The 14,933-nt window shown below is 44.4% G+C and overlaps 1 protein-coding gene and 1 long non-coding RNA gene across 5 annotated transcripts in view; one reads left to right on the top strand and one right to left on the bottom strand.

The window, feature by feature from the left end:
* The window catches only part of LOC308587554, a 37,709-nt gene extending 23,577 nt beyond the window's left edge, over window positions 1-14,132 (bottom strand). The window contains exon 1 of the long non-coding RNA XR_014008444.1: window positions 14,047-14,132. This is a non-coding gene — a long non-coding RNA (uncharacterized lncRNA). The remainder of the gene's footprint in view (window positions 1-14,046) is intronic.
* MAGI3 (membrane associated guanylate kinase, WW and PDZ domain containing 3) overlaps window positions 13,848-14,933 on the top strand; it is a 110,191-nt gene continuing 109,105 nt past the window's right edge. For 2 of the 4 annotated variants that reach the window (XM_081195165.1, XM_081195164.1), the window contains exon 1: window positions 13,850-14,254. In XM_081195165.1, the coding sequence (XP_081051291.1) occupies window positions 13,915-14,254 (340 nt within the window). In that variant the 5' untranslated portion in view covers window positions 13,850-13,914. Of the gene's footprint in view, window positions 14,255-14,933 lie in introns of all 4 variants that reach the window. The other 2 variants (XM_081195167.1, XM_081195166.1) reach the window with 2 other exon arrangements.

The following is a 14,933-nucleotide window of genomic DNA, read 5'->3' as shown; positions in this document are numbered from 1 at the left end:
GTACTGACCATGGGCATTATGAAGGCCCAGACCCGTACTCCGCTATATATAGGAGCTTGCCACCACGCAGAATTGGCCCAGATTGTGTTCTGTATCACAGCTTTTTGCTAGCCCTTGGATAAAAATCTCCCAATGATGCTCACAGCAGGAATACTAAGATAATGCAAGAAATATGCCAGAAAGCCACATATTACATAGTCTCTGTCTTGTATTTAGAATGGGGTAATATTTGATGTCTTTCTCCCTCCACCTTTTAAAATGCTTGTTTATTGTCATTTTTCTTTGCTGGGCTCCTGTGTCTTTGACAGCTGAATGACAAGCAGACATACAGGAACTGAAGCTTTCTCAGTCACTGCAGCTGCATACCAGGAAAGCTTCATGGCTGTTAAAGGCACAGAAGCATTGCAAAGAAGAAGAAAAGCATTGGCACCCTACATGATTGTGAATTCAAATAATTGAAAATGTCAGGCAGCATTAATCCAGCAAACCCTGTTGGCACAGTGGGGCTTTCTGCCCTCTCTTCTCTCCCCATGCACCCCAAATTTATAGGGGTTGTTGGGGAAGCCCCCAGAGCAGCACAAAGGGGGAGGGGGATCATTCCATCTTGCAGATGCTTGTGCAGACAGAACATTTGTAATAGTGTGACGTTCAATTGCAGCCTCTGAATTCTTTAAAGTATCTCGGTTATTATAAGAGGGAAAATAGGCCAGGGGCGACAACCGGATTAACTTGAGATGTTGCAATAATATGAGAATGGTAGCCAGATATTTTCCTGAAGGATATAAACTTGCTTCCTCTCCTAACCTGATTGGATCCTGGGTAACAGGCCAGGCCAACTCCCCTTTGCACCAGGCTTGGGGAAGGGAGATTGGGCAGAGGTGAACAGTCTATTCTTTCATTTAGGAATTGGAACTTCCATCCCTGGGTTGTTGGCAGAGAAGTATGTTCACTAAGGCCATGTGATAATTTTCTATACAGTCACAGAATGGTGGAGACAAAAGGAAATACAGTAAAGGATCACTTTATAAACAGAGCTGGGGAAAGCACAGGGAAGCCACTTGCTTGGAGCAGAGAGGCAGGTGGCTCCTACCCCTATGTTTCAGATCAAATGTTAAGAAGCTGCTCCACTTGTTAACAAGATCTATTCTTTTTGTTCCTATTCCTTTCTCCCTCACCTCTCTTGCTTTTCACTCGGGCACATCAAAAATGGTACTTCTAGGGAAGCTGAAGAGGTGTGAGAAATTTATTTTGGAAAGGATTTTTATTTTTATTTTAATAGTCCTTCTTTAATATTTGTAAAGCTTCCCCCCATCTTGCCTTGCAAAAAGCTAATCACAACATTGTCATTAGATGCTTCATCTCATGATGCATTTTCTATCTTTAGATTTTTTTTCCTTTGTCCCAGCTATGTAATAAACAAACTGTTTCCCTGCCTACTGAAGAGATCTATTGACTTGAACCTGCATCTTCCTCTAATTATAATACCAATAAAGAATGCATTTTTGGGAGTAGAGTTTGAACATGTATTGAATACTGATAGCCACTGTGAATGCAGCAATTTATTTTTCTTTGTGCTGCCTTTTCAACTAAATACATTTGTTTTCAGGTTTGATGGAGCTCTAACTCCCTGAGATTTTACGCATTAGCAACATGTAAATACATAATTCTTCGCTCTGCAGTGCATTAGGTAGCCAGATAGCTAAGATGCACACATTCCTCCTGGTTATCTTCAGATGAGCTCAGATATTTTACATGCTTGCGAGGTGAAACAAGGAAATCAGCATAGGAGGAGGAAAGTCTGCATATCTTCTGCCAACAATGGCAGAGTCAGATTAATGCTGGCAGCCTGTTTTCAAAACAATATTCTGTTTTTGTTACAGCAGTGGAGCTGAAATGAGGGAAGCCAAAACCATTGCACCATGCATAAGGTGCAAGGTACAAGACTGTGTTGGAGATGAGTTTGCAGACAGTATTTAAGCTGATGCAATGACAGCTGTCCATAAAGATACCTGTGAGCAATATAAATCTTTTAGTTTGTTCAACATCAAAAATCAGTGAATTATTTCTGAGGACCCTGAAGCATGAATACACTTTCAAGGACTTATTCATGACATTGTCAAATCTACTCACATATTTTGTCAGAAGTGAATCAGATTAGCCCTAATATTTCAAGAATTAATCTGCTGACTAAGCCTTACAAAACTACGGTGCTTTTTTTAAACAAAACTGCTTTATTATCTCCAGCTAAATCCACCAGAAAGTTTTGGTTCATCTTGGAGATCATATTTCACCTTGTATATCTTGGAGAAATCAGAACAAATATAGGAATCTGGAAATAAAATATTCCCTGCGTAGAGGATTGAAGTCTATGGAACTGCTTGCCCCCTTTGCTCCATTAGTCTGTATTTGCTCACCATCAGGAAACGAAGGAAACCTTTGATTTGGGGGAGCTGTTTACCGGGTATTTATTTTGGGGGCCATTGGGTATTGTTCACATTTTAGAAAATAAAAAGGAAACCACCAAAAAGAAACTGACATCCAAGAAATAGCATAGTCTTCAGTAACCTGCATTCTACGACATCTGGAGAGAAGGAATACTTGACCAATGGTTGTAGCTCAGCTGTTTTTTAATATTTTCTGCCATTTATAATCATCTCTGGTTACTAGTCAATGGCAGAGAGACGACACAATCCTGCTTGACTTTGTTCTCTGGCCTGTTTAACTGTTAAAGTTAAAGGCAAAGGGACCCTTGACCACTAGGTCCAGTCGTGACCGACTCTGGGGTTGTGGCGCTCATCTCGCTTTATTGGCCAAGGGAGCCGGCGTACAGCTTCCGTGTCATGTGGCCAGCATGACTAAGCCGCTTCTGGCGAACCAGAGAAACACACGGAAACACCATTTCCCTTCCTGCCGGAGCGGTACCTATTTATCTACTTGCACTTTGATGTGCTTTAGACTGCTAGGTTGGTAGGAGCAGGGACCGGCAACGGGAGCTCACCCCGTGGCGGGGATTCGAACCACCGACCTTCTAATCGGCAAGCCCTAGGCTCTGTGGTTAAACCCACAGCGCTACCTGCATTCTATTCCCTTCATTTGCAGCAAGGGTGGCTAACCTTCCAACACATTTTCTTTGGCCTTTCAATATCCCACTGGCTTTGGCAGAAGTGGCAAATTAAGTATTTTTTTAAAAAAACAATAGATGCCCCTCTGGGGTGGATGTCTCCCTCACTGTCATCAGACTGAGCACTTGATCTATGGGGAGGGGCTGATAACCACCTTCTCAGCTAACATGTGTGAACCAGAAGAAATGAGGGAGGCTCTGTGCCTGTGTATGTGTGGTGTGCATGTGTTAGCAATGGTGAGTCTGGCCATCCGCCCCTGCCCCCATACAGCTGCCGGTGGATTGGTGAATGCAGCCCTTAAACCAAAGAAAGGTTAGCCACTTCTGCTTCACAGTGTAGTGAATATGGATCTTAACTGGGATTAGGGAAATATTTGTTATATGCCACCAAGCTGCATAAGTTGGGCTGGGTGCATTTCATTTTCCCTGTGCCAAGTTTTGTGCTTTTCATTTTTTTCTATAAGATAGCTGTTTTTGAAAATTGAAGTTGTTAACTTTTTGCAGTGGTGGGGGGCGGCGGTGCAAGCAGTTAGCCTTGCCTGGGCTGCAAAACAGCCTGACACTGGGTTCAGACAACGTACTAAGAAGTGGGAACTTGGAAGAGGGAGGTAGCTTGCAAAAGCCTTTGTGAGGCCTCTCCCCGTTAAGTCCCCAATCTTGCTCTGATCTTAAATCCTGCTGCCTAGGCTGTACAACTCTGTTCCCTACTGGGAACAGGATTGCACAGCCAATGCAGGATTAAGCCCTGTGCCCCGGCCCATCAGCTGACATTGTAGCACCCTGCTTGTGGTTAACGCTTAGCTGGAATGAAATATTCAACGCAGCAATAGAGAAATTAAAATAATTATTTATTTGTCAGACAAATAAATGAGAGGCACAGTGGTATATGGCTACCAAGCTCTGGCCTGGCCTCGTGCCATTATGGCCAGCACTTATATTCCCTTAATCCAGCCCCCTTTGCTCCTCCTTTGGCTGCCTCTGTCCAATCAGCCTGGTTGAATTTCCTATTGGCTGATTGCTATAACCAATCCTAAAAGATACACCCATTTCCTACTGCCTTTTATGGAACACAAAGAGCTATATATTGTTACATCTATAAATGACAAATAAGTTGTAATATATCTTACATGTGTCTCAACAAGGAATCTTAATTACCAGCTCACCTCTTGCCCTCCTTGCCCTCCTTGCCCTATTGCCTTCTAAAACAAATGGTTAATCTTAATTTTTTATCTTAAACATATGTCAAGGATCTTGAGTTCACACCAACATTGAAAGATCTCCTTCATTTGAAGGTTTCTAAACAAATGCCTGACAACTTATATATCAGGAGTGCTTGGATGGCGTCTCCTGTCTGGCAGGGGGGCTAGGCTGGTGGCTGACTTAATTTCAGGATAAATACAACTCTTACAACTATATGAAATAAGAATCTAGCATTTCTTAAATCCTTTGCATAATTACATTTAAACCAATATATTTTAATACATAACATAGGTAGCCTTTTAAAAGGAATAAGGCCTTTGTAAAGTAAAAAAGGAACTCAGTAAAAAACAGCTTTCAAAAGAAGCCTCTTCAGTTTACACACCCCCCTTCAGCCAGCTGCTTTTCCCATTAGCTCTTCCCAACATTTATTGCCCTTTAACTCTCTCAGTTTAAGAAAGAAACAGCTTTAAAAAGACTTCCCAAAAATGCTCTCCCAAAAATGCTCTCTTTCTGCCAGCTAGATGCTTCTCCATTTGGTCTTGGCCTTTTAACCTTAGAAAGAAGATCTGGCTCATTTTACTGGGAGGCACATTGGTATTATTTTACTATTTACTCATTCATAATTATGTTTATCTCTGCCTTTTTTATCTTCTGTAACATGTAGGGTCAGTGTCCTCACTCTCAGCCTGTAATTCCCCCTTTTTACGACTTTGAGAATTGTTTTCTGCTATAAATCAAGGGGCCCCTTGTCTAGGAGGAAAACATTGCCAAGGTTCTCTAAGCAGCTGGCCTTCTGCCTGGCATGAAACTTTTGAAAATCTTTAAGCTCTCTCTTTAATATACAAGCCCTGATCAAACATTAATAAAATGCAGGCTTATGCCTGATGCCTCAACATCACCATTTTGGAGGAAATGGCCACATGTCGCAAATTGAATCCCCTAGCAAGCCAAGATTAGCCCAAACGACAGACCAAACTTTGTGGGTCTCTCTAACCTCCTGCTCTCTCCATAGCAGTCCATTATACTACAGTGGTACCTCGGGTTACATACGCTTCAGGTTACAGACTCTGATAACCCAGAAATAGTACCTCGGGTTAAGAACTTTGCTTCAGGATGAGAACAGAAATTGGGCTCCGGCGGTGCGGCGGCAGCAGGAGGCCCCATTAGCTAAAGTGGTGTTTCAGGTTAAGAACAGTTTCAGATTAAGAACGGACCTCCGGAACGAATTAAGTACTTAACCTGAGGTACCACTGTACTGTGATATGCAAACCTGAGCAGTAAAAAAAACATTTCTGTGAATATAGTTCACTATTCCTTTATTTTTATATGACAGCTTCCATGTAAAGTATTAGATTTCTGGTCTAAAATTACTTGCTAGTGCACCTCTAATGTCCAAAACTCTTAATACTACAACATTTCAGTCTTCTCACTTCTGCCATGTAGGTGTGAAGAAAGCATATATTTTTTGTGACAGTTATTTTCACATTTGTTGGCAGCCAGCCAAATCCACTTGAATGCAGTGAGCCAAACCCGCCTTCGGAGTAACATCATAGATTCAGGGAGGAATTACAACATGAATGTATTTGACTCATTGTGACCACCCGCTCTGGCACACTCATTTATTTTCCCCCCCTAGCTGCCCATGCAAGTTTTAAACATTGTTATTTCCTCCTTTCAAGCAGCCCTTATAAAATGATTTTACTACAAGATTAAAATATCATTACAATCTTTAGGCACCTTGTTATGGCAATATTATATGAGGTGAAGAAATGAAGGCACTGCATAGGTACAAAGCATTGCGTGCCTTGGAAAACAGAAAGACATTATGTACCAGTTCGTCATGGATAAGGTTTTATAGCCATTTCCAAACTAACAAGAAATTAGACATTTTCTAAATCTGCCTGGATTTATCAACCATGTAAAAGAGCTCAGGGTTCAAAGCTGTTATTGGAGAGTCTATTGTTGTGTAATAAAACAAGAATATTGGGACATGAAGTTCAAGAGACGGTCATTGAAACAAAAACTATCGTTGTTTTACAGCAGAGAATGCAGCTCCTTTGGGATTTAAGGCAGCTACCTGCTCTTCCTGTTGAGATCTACAAAGGAATGCAAGTGTTTGAACTATCTTATGTCACACCCTTTTATGCTTGCAAACAATAGTGCTATTGAGCCTTCCTGATACATTGAGCTGAACCATTGTGTGTATTCTTAAAGCACATGATGTTTCTAAAAGAGTTCTAGTTGACTATTTCAGTCTTGAGAGGCAAATGTATGCAGGCAGCCACAAGCCAAAGGTCCTACATCTAAGAAAAGAAATAGAACTCAAAGTGCGCTAAAAGAAAATGTTATTGAGCTGGATCGAAAAATAGTAACGGAGAGAGGACCTAAATAATTGAATGACAGGATGCATCATAAGAATTTAAAATAGGGGAAAGAGAAGTTTTCTGAACGATGATTTTTCATATTCACATGTATCAAACTGAAATCAGTGGAAAGGACAAAGAAGCTATCATCCCGCTCATGTTGTACGACAATACCATCCACCTCCCACACACCCTTCAATCTCCTTGTTCAACTCAGACAGCAGTAGGCACAGGCAGACTTGTTGCTGTACAATAGGAAAATGGCTATGGAGCTCTAGATGACTCAAACACATGAGTCAAGCCACGCAGTGTTGCTAACACTTCTACCAGTCAACGCTCCAGTGTCTTTGAGAGCAGCTTGATTTGCAAACATTAGCAGATGACAGTGCTCATCTCCATGCTGCGAAACATGTTCTAATCTAATATCTGCTGTTCAGGCACGGGAGTAAACCAGGCTGACTTTGCTGTTAGGTTAGCAACCCTAGTCATGCCTACAAGGGAAGGCAGCCCAACTCACCTTCCCAGGAGAACTTCCTTCCTAGTACCAAAAATTGCAATCAGAGAGAACCTACCTACTGAGGCTTTCCAAGGAACCTGCAACCACACACCATCCAACATTGGGTTTCTTCATATATTGTGGTAAATGATAGTTAATAGTTTACTGTGTATGCTCAGACCCTCCCACTTTACTCCTCCCCACTAGTGAACAGAAGTAACAAACAAGGGTCCCTGGCTTATTGTTATGTCTGAACTGGGGGTCATGGTTTGCTTTGCTCCAAATAAACCATGATCTGAAGCCAAGGTTTGTTCTTGGCTTATGATTAATTATGGTGATATGCAGGGAGTTTTTCAGCTGGAACTCAGTTCTGGCCCTTCTCAGGTGGGCGCCATTGCCATTAGAAGAGAATAAGGGAGGTGTTCATGGTGAGTTCCGGCACCTTTTTCTAGAAAAATAGCACTGGTGATATGCATACACAGCAATAGTGTCAGTAATTGTAACTATTGAGGAAGGGACCCACACAGAGGAAAATATTCCTTCCTGACCCCCAATGGTCAAGAGCTGAGGTACCAAATAGAGCACTAGCTATTAATTAATTGGTTCAGTTTATTAGCTGACCGTTAACTAATTAAAAATCACAATTACAATAAACAGATTAATAGGCTTTTTATAAATGTATCCAAGGCAGTGAGGGATGTTTTCCGTTAAAGAAAGGCCATGTCAGATTTTAAACTTCTAAAAGACATTTAAAATTATTTCCAACTAAATGTGTTAATAGTCCATTTGTAGGCATTAATAGGCAGCCACCCACATACCCCCTATTGTTTCCTGTCAAAACCTGGAACCAATAGATGTTTGAATGGTTCCTAGGCAACTACTTCCAAGTTCCCCTCATCTCTCCCCCCTCTTCAATGATTAAATCACCTGAGACAAGCTATCACTGGGTTAAGTGTTGAACTAGTGGTGACAGACACCGTGTCTCTTGCTCCTATTGAGTAAGCCTATTAGTAGTGAACTCAACAGACCACTTCCAATTGTTTTGGTGACAGGGAATCTCCAAGCTGAGGGCTGTTCATGATTGGGGAGGGTCTGTTGGAAGAGGAGATGCTCCATTCCCATCATGCTCAACTCTAGGCTTACCTGCTGATGTTTAAGGCTGCATACACATGATACATTTAAAGCACATGTCCCCCTCCCCAAATTATTCTGGGAAGTATACTCTGCCCCTCAGAGTTGCAATTCCTAGCACTCTTAAACTACAGATCCCAGTATGCGTCGAGGAGAAAAATGTGTTTTAATTGTATGGTATTGGGTTTTCTAGTAAGCCATTGGCTGCTACTGTTGAGTGATCAAAGAAGGAACATGAATCCTCACCTTTATTGGTTACCCTTATGAGGCAAGCATATGGTTGGGGATTGGCTGGCTGCCACAGGTGATTGCAAGAGCCTGGGCTGGAGGTAATTAGCCTGTCAGTAATTGCATACTTGCATAGTACTGACTTGAGGTGCCTCAGCCTTCATCACCTTCTGGAGGTTGCCACTAAGGCTGGGAATTTCCCTCTCCCTTTGATAGCGCTGCTTCAGTGACTGACAGGTCACACTAATGATCTGCCAATTGCTGTGTGCAGCTATGGTGCAACCATAACATGGTTAATTTTTGTATTAGTTCCCTGCTTCACTCAAACACACACACACCAGATCTGATTATTCTTCATATTATATTTTCCATTTTCCTTCTCCAAAGCTCCAATTATTAAAATATGGGATTAAACATGTTCTTTTCTCTTAATTGCATTTCATATAGCTGTGATGATTTATCCCCACAGTCTTTAGAATGGGAAATAACATAGAAAACCCAACAGAAGAAGATGCATTGGCACTATGCTCAGTGTGTGTGTGTGTGTGTGTGTGTGTGTGTGTGTGTGTTAAAGGGAACTGACTGAGTGGGGGCAATGGGGAGAGATACTGGCCTTCAAATTGTGTCCAGGCCTTTCTAGGGACAGTCTCACAGTCTTAGAGTAGTAGTTAGATCTATGGAGATATGGGATGAAAGCTCTCATGAAAGCACTAGAACCAGAAAACATGACACAAATGTAATGTAACCCTTTAGATATACAGTGCTACCTCAGGTTACATACGCTCCAGGTTACAGACTCCGCTAACTCAGAAATAGTACCTCAGGTTAAGAACAGGATGAGAACAGAAATTGCATGGTGGCGGCACGGCAGCAGCAGGAGGCCCCATTAGCTAAAGTGGTGCTTCAGGTTAAGAACAGTTTCAGGTTACGAACGGACCTTCGGAACGAATTAAGTACTTAACCCGAGGTACCACTGTAACTCCACATCGAATGCAAATAACAAGCTATAAGACAAACATGGTCCTTTTTAAGTACAGAATCCAGCATTTACACTGAAGTACAAATTTAATCAATTGAATGCATGTCCATAGCACCACTGAGAAAGTTTCCTAGTTAAATTTGAAAAATGTTTGTTCTGTTTTTCAGTTTAAAGCTGAACTGAAATGTCATGGTAAAATATTGTATTGAGGGTCCATGTTTAAGATCCAGTTCAGACATAACTCTAAATTATGATTTAGCATTCGGAAAGCAAGTAGGTATGAACCTTCCTGATTCCACACACAGTGGGAGACAGTTCATAGATTCTGTTTTTCTGTTACATCCAAATACAGGATACTTTGTTTTATTCAAGCCTGTTAAATAACAAACTAAGATAAAACTTGTGCCTGTTTATCCTTGTACAACTGAATAGGGCCTGAATAGCAGACAACAAAAAATACCGCAAAACTCCTTTCTTATATGGTACCCAGTGACTATTGATCATGAATCTGAGAACTATGTAGGGTAGCTTTGAGCAAGTGACACTCACAAAATACCCATTTTAAATGGTAATTACAAATGACCCACCTCTCAAGAGTGTTGGTGAAAAGGTGCAGAGAAGAATGGTATTCTTCTCAAGAAGTAAATCCCACTGTGCTCGCTGGGGCTTGAAACTCATAAAGCACTTTGCACATTAAAAGCCAATTAATAAAAAGTGTCTGCCATATGTCTGGAATGGAGATCCACATAAGAAAAGTTATATTTAAAATTTGAAAACCCTAATTAATTTCAGGCAATACCTCCTGTAATACCAATACATAAAATTCTACCTAGCTTCATGTGAACGTGCCTGAGATCATTGTGGGAGCCCTATCAGGTACCTTCACTGTTGTGGTTATGGTGAATGCCAACTATACACTGGGCCTTGTCAGTGGTAGGACACCAATTGTGGAATACTTTTTCAGAAAGGCTTGCCTGTTGCTTATATTGTTATCTTGCCAGTACCATGTAAAGATGTTTTTTTAGCTGCATAAGCATTTTGTATAAGATTTTTATGTTCATTTTACTGGTTTTCTGTTCCAATTCTTAAAAGTTTGGTTTTTTTTTATTACTATTGTATTTTTATTGCCATTTTGTTTAATAAGCCACCTGGGAGCAATTTTGAAGGTATTATTTATGAGATACGTTTATTTTCCACCATTCAGCAAAAAGTCCCAGGTTGTGTTACATCACAATAAAACAGGAAAATTCAATACAAAAATAATCAATGCATCAAGTAAAACAATTAACAGAGGCTGAACAATAAACAAGAGTTTTCAAAAGCCTGGGTAAAAAGGAAAACTTTTGTTTTGTCTTCTGAATACTACCAAAGTTGGAGCTAGGTGCACACAGGCAGAAAGTTATGGATTCCAGGAGCTGCTACTGAGAAGTGGATGTGGAATGTGGGGCAAGACCAAGACACTTCACTTCTGAAGAAGCCTGCTAGCAGATTTTTGCTATCACTGTTTTCCCTGCTTCATTGTTAATATTGGGTGATAATTGAGGGAAGGAGTGGGGGAGATTTACATGGCAGCCTTTTCCAATCTAGTGCGCTCTAGGTGCCTGTTGGGCTCCAACTCCCATCAGCCTTAGCCAGCATGAACAACAGTCAGAGATGATGGGAGTTGGAGTCCAGGAACACCTGGAGAGCACCAGGCAAGGAAAAGACTGTACATAGGAAGCTACTCCATAGCAGCCCAGAGTAAACAAGGTAAAGAAACAAATAATTAATGCAAAGGCACGTTATATTGAGGTGGATTAGTAGAGCTGGACTTGGAATGGTTTTAGCGTCTTGTATTGCAAGTCCTGCTGCTCTCATGTGCTTTGTGCCTGACTTGAGTTTCTTGCTATAAAAAAATGTGCAGGTATCAAACAAAGGCCTGTTGCTGTGACACTCCTGGGAATGGCAATGGGCTTGAAATGTTGTGGCAGTCAAGCAAGGAGTCGCAATTTCATAAAATAAACATTGAAGGTTGTGGCAGTGAGGTGTGTGTACAGAAAATCTTACATCTTATGTTCCTTTCTTTCTCTCCTATGCTAATCAAATATATCTGAAGAAAAATATTGCAATCTGTACTTTTATTAGAGAGCTGTTAGCACAACAGTGGTTCTTATGGAATAGGGAAAACGGAGAGAAGGGGACATGTAGCTGGTGATAGGCAGAAATGTACAAAGGTTAAGTTTCAGAAACTGGCAGTGCAATCGTAGCCCCATTCACTTGCAAGTAAGTCCAGCATAATTAAATAAGACTTACTTCTCACAGAATCGTAGAATTGGAAGGTACCCCAAGGGTCATCACGTCCAACCCCCTGCAATGCAGGAATCACAGCTAAAGCATCCATGACATTTGGCCACCCAATCGGTTTAAAAACCTCCAATGAAGGAGAGTCCGTCACTTTCTAAGGAAGTCTATTCCACTGGCAAACAACTCCTGCTACCTTAAAAGTTATTCCTGGTGATTAGTTAGAATCTCCTTTGAATCCAATGGTATGCGTCCTGCCCTCTGGAGCAGCAGAAAAGAAGCTTGCTCCATCTTCCATGTGACAGCCTTTCAGATATTTGAAGATGACCATCATATCTCAGTCTGTTCTTCTGCAGGCTAAACATACCCAACTCCCTCAACAGTTCCTCATAAGGCTTGGTTTCCAGACCCTTGATCATCTTCAAGCTCTTTGCTCTCTCTTCTGATGGTTCTTTATCTTGAGACTTACTTCCTACTTTGGGCTTTACTGTAATCGTGGTAAGCATCCGATATAGTATGAAAAGGAAGGTAGTATGGCTTTTGCCCATTAAATGCTTAAGTCACTGCCCTTGTTCTTAATGGGAACAGGGTACCTTTGAGCACCTTCTGTATTGTTTTTCACAATTTATGTGTGCAAATATTCAGAGGCTAAATTGCTATGCATGCTTGGGGTTAAGCCCCACTCTACTCCAAATAATTTTCAAGTAAGCACGCATCTGCTCAGGCTCACAGTGTGCAAAGCTGAGAACATGGATTTGGCAGTAAATTCCATTGGCACGTGAGAATTTCAAGTAAAAGTACTTTGGATTTGTTTATGAAATAGCTAAGGTCAAATACAAGGACTTATAACTGCACCATTCAAAGCAGCCCACAACCACGTTCCCTTGGCACCAGAGCTGGGGGGGGGGGTCAGAGGTCAGTAGCATCAGGCAACTGTTGAGGTCCCAGCAATTTGGGAGGGCCCCTCAGCCACGCATAAGTAGCTGACACTTTGGAGCAGAAGACACCACTGCTGACAGCAGGGGCACCTACTCCTTTGTCTCTCTACCCAAAGTGGGACTGAGTGGGTGTCAGTTTATAGGAGCAGCCACCTTGACTCTCCCTCTGGTCTGTGGTGGGAGTTGGGCCCAGCTCTGCAGCCCAGAGGTGAGCAGGATAGCAGAAGTCACTGTTCCTCAGAAGTTACTGCTCCATCTCCTGCACAGAAGGTTGGACCCTCCTCCATGCTCAACATAACTTTGCCAAAAAAAAAAAAGGCTCATCAACTTTTCTGACCGGATTCTCACCGTTGCAGCACTTCATGCACCTGACAAAGTAGACTGCAGCTTACGCTGCAATGCCTTTTTAATGATTCATTAAGGTGCCACCATACTATTTGCTGCTGTTCTTTCATGCCTGGCTGCCTGCTCTGGAGGAGAAGCCAAGAAGGCAGCTGCCTCTGACTGCTGCCTCGGTTCACTTGGGTCTCTTCCTCTAGACGGCAGGATGGGCCCGATCCAGAATGCCCAGAGGGAGAAGACGAAAGGCAGTGGCGAGGCGGAGGAGCCCCTGCCTCCGCCTCCCGGGAGCCAACCTCGACTTCTCACTCTGGGAATATTGGTGGAGAGGAAGACCACGAAGGGCCCCGGCCGTGTCTGCCACAATTGCAAACACGCTTCGCAGGTACTGCGAACTTCGACGGAAAAGCAGCTTCAGGTCGGAGTTTGCGGAGCGGCTCTGGGGCAAGGCCGAGGGTTCCATCCCTTCGCGTCTCCCCTTCCCCGCCGAAGTTCTTGCCGCAAACCCCTCCCCCCTCTCCCTGAAAGTTCTTATCTCCTGACGTCAACCCACTTGGCCCCACCCCCCGGAATGTCGGGCGGGGCTTAAGACAACGGCGGGGAGGGGAAGGGAGGAGGCGAAAGAGGTGTGTCCAAGGGGAGGAGGGGGCGTGCTCCTGCCGCCGCCGCCGCCGCGCTGAGGGCGCCAGTTGGGAGGCAGTCGCGGCCGGTGGTGGCCGAAGGAGGCGCGAGGGCGCGCGCGCGGGAGGTTGGGCTGGCCGGCCGGCCGCGAGGGGAGCTCGGCGGGACCGGGGAGCGGGCAGAGCGCGCGCGCGGAGGGGCGCCCATGGTGTGGCCTCATGTCTAAGACGCTGCGGAGGAAGCGCCACTGGCTGAGCAAGGTGCAGGAGTGCGCCGTGTCCTGGGGGGGCGGCCCCGGCCCGGACCCCGACCTCCTGCGCGGGGGCGCCGAGCGCGGAGAGTTCCCTTACCTCGGGGGCCGCCTGCCGACGCTGGCCGAGTCCGGAGGCGGCGGCGGCGGCGGGAGTGGCCCCGTCCTGCTCTCGGGGAAGCCCCCCGCCCCGGGGGACGTGCTTCTGGAGGTGAACGGCACCCCGGTGAGCGGCCTCACGCACCGAGACACCCTGGCCGTCATCCGCCACTTCAGGGAGCCGGTGCGCCTCAAGACCGTGCGGCCAGGTCAGTCCGTCCGTCGGTCGCGAGAAACGTCCGCTGCGCGCGAGGGGGGGGGAGAGGTTAGGAGGATTCTTTATTTCTCTGCCCCCCCCGTACCCTTTTAACCTCTCGGTGGGAGGGAGAGCCTGGCCTCTCGAGTCGCCGCCCTCGGCTCCACCCAGGCGCACCTGCCCCTCTTCAAACAGCCCCCCCCCCCGCCTCGCCTTAGGTCCCTTCCTGGTCTCCTCCATTGTAAGGTTCACCTTTGCAAACCTTGTTCATCTCGCAGCCACCCTGTTTTCCTTTCTTTTGCTCTTTTCTCCCGCCCTGTCGCCCTCCAGCCTCTACTCTGGGCAGTGTCCTCCTCGCCATTGCCTGTTCTGCCAAAGTACGCTTTCCTCCATCCGTTCTCTCCCTTTCCTCCCCCCTTACTTATGTTTTCCTCCTTCGTGTTGGCGCATCTAGCTTTCCTAACCTGCGCTCGTCTTGCCGCCTTATCACGAAGCTATCTTTCTGTCATATCTCCTACCCTTCAGGGCACACATCGCCCTACCTGTGTCACCCGACTTCGGTACTTCCTGGAGCACTAATCTCTGCCTGCCCATTTTTCCTTGGCATATTTGGCCTCCCTGTGTCTTATTTATTCCTTGCCTTCTGTACAGCTGCCTTCCACCACTGTTTTCCCACTAAGGCAAACCTGACC

The sequence above is a fragment of the Podarcis bocagei genome, assembly GCF_964188305.1.
Source record: "Podarcis bocagei genome assembly, chromosome: 5".
Classification (NCBI taxonomy): Eukaryota; Metazoa; Chordata; class Lepidosauria; order Squamata; family Lacertidae; genus Podarcis; species Podarcis bocagei.
Note: the sequence above shows the minus strand (reverse complement) of the source record. Positions and strands in the feature narration are given on the sequence as shown.